Source organism: Nematolebias whitei, chromosome 9, assembly GCF_014905685.2.
Source record: "Nematolebias whitei isolate Nwh7 chromosome 9, NemWhi1, whole genome shotgun sequence".
NCBI lineage: Eukaryota > Metazoa > Chordata > Actinopteri > Cyprinodontiformes > Rivulidae > Nematolebias > Nematolebias whitei.
The window spans coordinates 23,551,602-23,558,560 of record NC_056506.1 but is presented as its reverse complement, the minus strand read 5'-3'; the positions used below and the strand labels follow the sequence as shown (position 1 = coordinate 23,558,560).

The window sequence follows — 6,959 nt, the reverse complement described above, 5'->3', positions numbered from 1 at the left end:
TCAAAGCTTGGCCATGCTCCCAGTGTTTTACCATATCAACTCAACACACCAGTATCCCAGGAAAGTCAAGTTATTTGTTGAAGTGTCCTTTGACCAAACTACATGATTCCAATAAATGCATTTAAAACAACATGCGCTAAACTGTGACTATTCATCTGCAAAGAAAAAAAAGGAAAATAAACTGTAGAATAAGAAAAGACACTATAATCAAGATCTGCATGAGTGCTTCTGCTTAGCTCTTATACCTTGTAACTATATAGTCATGTTTCTTCCTACATAACTGGAACTATACCATTAAAATGATCACAGCCATTCTTCTAAGCTTTCACAGTATCAGTGCATAAAAAAGACAAATAGAAAAATGATCGTTAACTGCCAAATAGAGACGGTCTGTAAAGAGACAAACTCCCACAAACTTCGGATTGAGTTTTAAAACAAAGTTCTTAATTTAATTTTTGAAAGAGCAGCAGTAAAAATGAAGGGCATGACCATAAAACCATTGCAAGAGAGTTCAATGGCCTTGAGGTAAAGTTGTAGCTTACCCCAAAGAGCCGTCAGCATTTTACTCACTGCTAGTGAACTCCATAAACACCCATTCATGCAGTTTATAGCCCAGTCCATCGTAGCCTGTTGAACTCATCATCTTCAGGAGTAATTGCTCTCTTGTGTCGTCACATGACGAATAAGAAGGTGGTGAGGGGTGCAGAGGATATAAAAAGGAACAGTCTTACTCGCAGCAATTTGTTTTCCCTCAGCTTACCTCAGCATCTCTGCTTCTCAAGCCACCAACACCACCAGAATGGCCTTCGCTGGAAGATGGGAAACCGAGACCCAGGAGGGATACGATGAGTTCTGCAAGCTGATTGGTGAGAACAGAGACTTGATCTGGAAGCATTTTTTGGCAAACATGTTCTGGAGAGAAATTTCTACAACCTCGCAATCTCCACTTTAGGTATCCCTGATGACATCATCGAGAAGGGTCGTGACTACAAGCTCATCACAGAGATCACCCAGGATGGAGATGAATTTTCCTGGACTCAGGTCTACCCCACTGACGCCAAGGTCACCAACAAGTTCACAATTGGAAAAGAGTGTGACATGCAGACCATTGGTGGGAAGAAATTTAAGGTGGGATAAAAGTGTCATGTGCTAACCAGTAACCTCGTTTGAACGTTGGGTTCTCCAGCTTCTAATGTTATGCACATGTCTTACAGGCCACAGTAAACACAGAGGGAGCTAAGCTGGTAGCAAACTTCCCCAACTACAAGCAAGTCAGTGAGATCAGTGGGGGCAAACTCATCGAGGTAACCACCCTCCCTTAGAGCACTGATCTGATGTGACTCAGAGGTCTTTTTACATAGTAATTTTGTTTTCTGTCATTTCGAAATTTTTACAGACTAATTTTCAAGTTTTTGAAAAGGACTAACTATACAGTTTGAAGACTAAAATGAGAATATGTTCACTGTCCTAATTAAGAAATTAAATTTGATATCTAGGTCATTGTTGAATAAATGTATACCTTTAATCATTGAAAGGTCTATTAAACAGTAATTATACAAACATTAATTGGAGTATAAGAAATAAATGTAATAATATATTTACTGCTTTATTGATGTGTGCCATTTCTTGTTGTAGACCTCCACATGTGGCTCTGTAGTGCTGAGGAGAACCAGCAAGAAGCTCTAACTACCAACTGACCTTTGACCTCCTGTTCAGTTACAACAACAATCTCTACATTACAGCATAAATAATACATAAATAAAGTGAAATTTTCACCAGTACAAACAAGTGTTTTGTCTTTTATTTCCAGATGATTGTTGGTGGCTTTGAATACACAGCAAAAAAAAAAAAAAAAACATTTAGGGGTAGATAGTCGGGAAAAGATGATTAGTTTAAAGCAACAACTTAGGGACTGGTTGATTTGACTAAATTTAACACTTATTGCGAGTTTTGTCCTTCACAACACATCATATCAAAATGGAAAGATGCTCTGTAAATGACAGGTGTGGAAATTTACATAGCAACATACTTTGTACATAACACACAAGCAGCTGATGGCAATGTCAAAAGGTGTTCAGTATACGGATGCAGTTCCCTCATTGGGGTCTTTGACCATCAGTGGCACAGTTTCTGCCCTAGCATTTTTGTCACCAGCATTGGTAGCAATCATTGTTCACCTGAACCTTGATTGATCTTGTATGGTGTTGCTTGGATAAATGCATATGTTTGTTTTGGCACAAGTATTTTACATGAGATGCCCTTCTTGATACAACCCTCACCATTTACCCTGGCTTGGGACAAGAGTCAGAGTCAGAGATTCTTTATTGTCATTCGCACCTCATGTGGTACATGTGGTGGAGCGAAATTATGTACACAGGGTCCCAGTTACATCCAACAATAAAATGTATAAGAAAAACAGTAATAACATCTAAGATATGAACTAAGAAAAACATCAACTAAATATACACTAAGCACTCATAACATAAAAACATTGAACATCAGCACAAACATGAACATGAGTCTGTGAGCAGATGTGCACGCATGGACACATCAACATTGAAACAGATCAGCAGCAACATGAAACAGATCAGCAGCAACATGATGTGGTTTTTCACAGTGATTATTCTGGTTAGAGATTCATGAGTCTAACAGCCTCAGGGTAGAAGCTGTTCCTCAGTCTAGACAGAGACAGACTGGCTTGTGCTGCCAAGTGACTCAATTTCCCTGAAGCTGATTGTTCTGGGTATAACAGCAGCAAATTTGCACAACGTGCAGGGGATTTTCTTTACCATGACAATTTTCATGTAAATTACAGATTTTCCAAACTTGTATTCCCTGACCTAACCATGAAAGGATAACTTGAAATCCTATGTATTTCATCAATCAACTACAAAGGTATTTGATAGCATATGCTTTACTTTTTAGATTTGATTGGTTATTTTGCTAAATCTACAGTATATATTTACAACAGTGACTTGGACATATACATTTTGGTTATCTGCTGTTTTTTCTAAAGTTATCATATAAAGTGTTTCAAAGGCTCATGGCCCCAGAGTTACTCTGGCTGATCATTATGACACTGAAGAGTGGAAAGGTGGTTGATCCAGATGATGTTCTATACTCTATAATGCTCTATAATGGAGATGAGGAGATGTCCAGTAGAGGATTAAGTGGACTTTTTAACCATCCATCCACTCATTATCTTTTACCCACTTTTTTGTTTTCGAGTCATGGGGGTCACTGGTGCCCATATCCAGCAGCTACTGTGAGGGGTACACCCTGAACAGGTCTCAAGTCCATCACAAACAATGATTCACACTCACACCTAGGGACACTTGAGAGTTACCAGTTAGCCTAGTATGCATGTTTTTGGTCTGTGAGAGGAAACCAGCGTACCCAGAGAAAACCCATATATGCACAGAGTGAACATGCAAACTCCACCCAGAGTGGCTCCCGACCGCTATTCTATCCACCGACCCTCTCGCTGAGAAGTGACAGCACCAAAAACTGTGCCACCATGCTGCCTGACTTTTTAACCAAACTGTCTAATGAATCATGGACAGTGAGGGAATGCCTAAGGAACAGGAGAAGTACACTGGTACATTTTTTTTTTCAAAAACAAAAGAGATGTGCAAACATGTAGAAACTACAAAGGATAAGGATGTGAAAACTCAGAAAAGAGTCAATGAAGGAATGCAAAAAAGTGGGGTATTGATCAATGTTCCGCAGTGATGTCTCACCCAGGGAAAGAGCACTATAGATGTCATGTTTCTTTCAAAATTGTTGATAGAGACATATAGAGAAGGTCAGAAGGAACTGCACTATCCTAATAAAATGTACTGTATATGCCTACTTTTTATGAGTTTCAGTTGTGAGATCGGATCATCACCCTGTCATAAAATTCACATCAGTTTCAAATTTTTAAAATGAACGGACATTGTTTCACATTCATTCAAGGTCAAAGTCAAGGTCAAGGTGTCTTTATTGTCATTCACACCACATGTGATATATGTGGTGGAATGAAACTATGTACACAGAGTCCCAGTTACATCCAACAAAAATACAAATTGTAAAGAAAAACAGTAGTAAGATCCAAGACATGAACCAAGATATATGCTAAACTAAGAATACACTAAGTACTAGTAGTACAAAACAATGTGCCAAACAATGGCAGCACGAACATGAGTCTGTGTGAGCAGATGAGGACGAATGAACACAGCAGCATGAAATAAATCAGCAGCATGAGATCAGCATCATGGATAGTCAGTAGCACATATCAACAACCAAGTTGCATTACAGTGATTTTTTAACAGTGATTATTTTTTTCACAGTGATTTTCACAGTGATAATCTGACTAGGGATTCATGAGTCTAACTGTCTCCGGGTAGAAGCTGTTCATAAGCCTAGTGGTTCTGCACTTAATGCTCCTTAAACTTCTGCCTGAGGGGAGCGGGGCAAAAAGTGTGAGTGCTGGGTCCTTCATGATGCAGATGGCCCTCTTCCAGCATCTCGAGGTGTAGATGTCTGTGATGGTGGGGAGGCTGACTCCAATGGTCTTCTGTGCATCCTTCACCATTCTCTGCAAATCTTTTCTTTCTGCAGCTGTGCAGCCTCCATGCCACACATTGATGCTGGAGCACAGGATGCTCTCCACTGCACACCTGTAGAAGGAGGTGAGGGCTGAGCTTCCCAGACCAGCTCGCCTCAGCCACCTGATGAAGTAGAGTCTCTGATGAGCTTTCTTGATCAAGCTGTTGTTGCCCCAACTGAGATTGTCATTCAGGTGCACAACCAAGTATTTGTAGCTGGAGACCACTTCCACCATAGATCCTCCTATGTTTGGGGCTAGGGGGTGGGGGTGGGGGGTTTGCTCCTTCTGAAATCCACAATTATCTCCTTCGTCTTCTTCACATTGCTGTGGAGGTTGTTCTTCCTGCACCAGCTCTTCAGGTGCTCCATCTCTTGTCTGGAGCTGGACTCATCGTTTTATGTGATCCAACCACCACTGTATCGTCTGCAAACTTTACAATATGACATCCTGGATGGGTAGGTGCGCAGTCATATGTGAGCAGAGTGAACAGGAGGGGGGCTCAACACACAGCCCTGAGGGGACCCAGTGCTGAGGGTTATGGTGGAGGAGAAGTTGTGAATCCTCATAGACTACAGTCTGTTTGTTAAGAAGTCCAGGTCGTATAGGGAGGGGCTTAGTCCTAGTGTGAGTAGTTTGTCCATCAAGGTCTGGGGAATTATGGTGTTGAAGGCAGATGTGAAGTCCACAAAGAGCATACGCACATAGGAGTCCTTCTGCTCCAGGTGGGTGAGAGCTTTGTGAACCACAGGAGATGGTGTCCTCTGTTGATTGATTCTTGCAGTATGCGTATTGGTGTGGGTTCTCCCTGGCTGATGTCGATGGTAGGTTTGATGTGGGCCATGACCAGTCTTTCAAAGCATTAGTGACTATTGGGGTGAGGACTACTGCCAGTAGTCATTCAGACCAGTCACTGCAGAGTTCTTAGGAACTGGGATGATGGTGGTGGTCTTCAGGCAGGTGGGAACTATTGCCAGGGTCCCTCAGCACCCTCCCTGGGATATTGTCTGGGCCAGTGGCTTTGTGAGGATTAATCTTCCTGAAGTTAAATGGGAAATGGACTGTACTTATACAGCGCCTTTCTATCTTTTGAAGACACTCAAAGCATTTTACATTACAATCTGTGTTCTCATGTACCCATTATTACAGCACTCTACTAGATCTCTACAAAGCTAATTGAACAAATCATTCTAAAGAAACTAATCAGTGTTCCTCCTGACTTCTGCTGAGGTCACACTGACGAACTCTCTTCAGATGCTGGGTGGTCTATTTGGGTCTTCAAAGCAGGCATAGTACCTGTTAAGAGCATCAGGCTGTGATGGGTACCTAGGGGCATTGTGCACCTAAAGGCATGAAGGTCACTTTGGGTCTGATTATGCCATTTTAGCCTATGCATCTTGATAAATCATTTCCTGGCTTTCAGTGATAACAAATGACTTGATCTAGTCACATTAAATAATATGCATCCATCCATTATCATTACCCACTTCTTCCTTTTAGGGTTGTGGGGACCTTCACTGGACTGGTCGCAAGTCATTAAATAATATTTCTCAACCAAATTCCAAAGTAAACAATTTATCAAATATCTAACAGCGTTGAATCAGGTCATCTGGATGGATTACAAAATAAAAACATAATTAAAATCTTGTTGAAACATTTCGTCTTTAATCCAAGACTTCATCAGTCTGAGGAGCTGCATAAACTGAGTCTTATAAATAACACTTTCTCATAGTGGATCAATCATCCAGAACCATCCATAATCCATCCAGAGGACCTGACTCCACTTTGTTAGATTTTTGTACTTGGATTTTTGAGTATGCATTATATGCATTATATTTTTCAAATACTAAAACTGTGTCTAAATTTGTGTGTGTATAAAAGTCAAAATGATTCCTGCTCAGTGAATTACTTAGTGAATTACTTTTCATTCAAGCAAGTTATTCTCCAAATTATTATCCTTTAGCATTTGTGTTGTTCAATTTGTTTATTACTGTTGATGTTTCTTATCTTGAGTAATGATTTTTTATATAAAACTTCAAAAGACAAATTTGGTCTCCTCATTTGAATGAATATTCATGTTATGGTATAGAATTCCCTGTAGTTAACGGATTCTACTCCATTGACTTAGTTCTGATTATTAAAGGGTGAATACATTAATTAAGTTGTTGTTGGTCCATATACTGACCAGCTGGTGCCCTGCTGTAACGAGTGCAAAACAAATAAGTGTACTAAAGTGTTACCCTTCTTCCTCCATTCACTCATTTATGCTACAATGTACATGTATAAAATAACACTTTCTATTCCTCTGTTACAAATGCACAGCTGACTCCAAAGTGCTGAATAAAACCAGCAGCAAGACCAAAGCAAGTGT

At 40.3% G+C, this 6,959-nt stretch overlaps 1 protein-coding gene across 1 annotated transcript; it reads left to right on the top strand.

Moving 5' to 3' along the window:
- Positions 1 to 749: 749 nt before the first annotated feature.
- On the top strand, positions 750 to 1,721 carry fabp6 (fatty acid binding protein 6, ileal (gastrotropin)). Its single transcript, XM_037681572.1, has 4 exons — positions 750 to 866; positions 953 to 1,128; positions 1,215 to 1,304; positions 1,636 to 1,721. Exons 1-4 carry the CDS (start codon positions 800 to 802, stop codon positions 1,684 to 1,686), a joined length of 384 nt encoding a protein of 127 aa, XP_037537500.1. The 5' UTR covers positions 750 to 799; the 3' UTR covers positions 1,687 to 1,721.
- Positions 1,722 to 6,959: the final 5,238 nt, after the last annotated feature.

Bases quoted from the DNA above. Each gene is read 5' to 3' on its own strand.
- fabp6 (XM_037681572.1), top strand. From the start codon at position 800: ATGGCCTTCGCTGGAAGATGGGAAACCGAGACCCAGGAGGGATACGAT. The intron at 867-952 runs GTGAGAACAGAG...TCTCCACTTTAG, and splicing joins TGAGTTCTGCAAGCTGATTG to GTATCCCTGATGACATCATC. The intron at 1,305-1,635 runs GTAACCACCCTC...TTCTTGTTGTAG, and splicing joins GTGGGGGCAAACTCATCGAG to ACCTCCACATGTGGCTCTGT.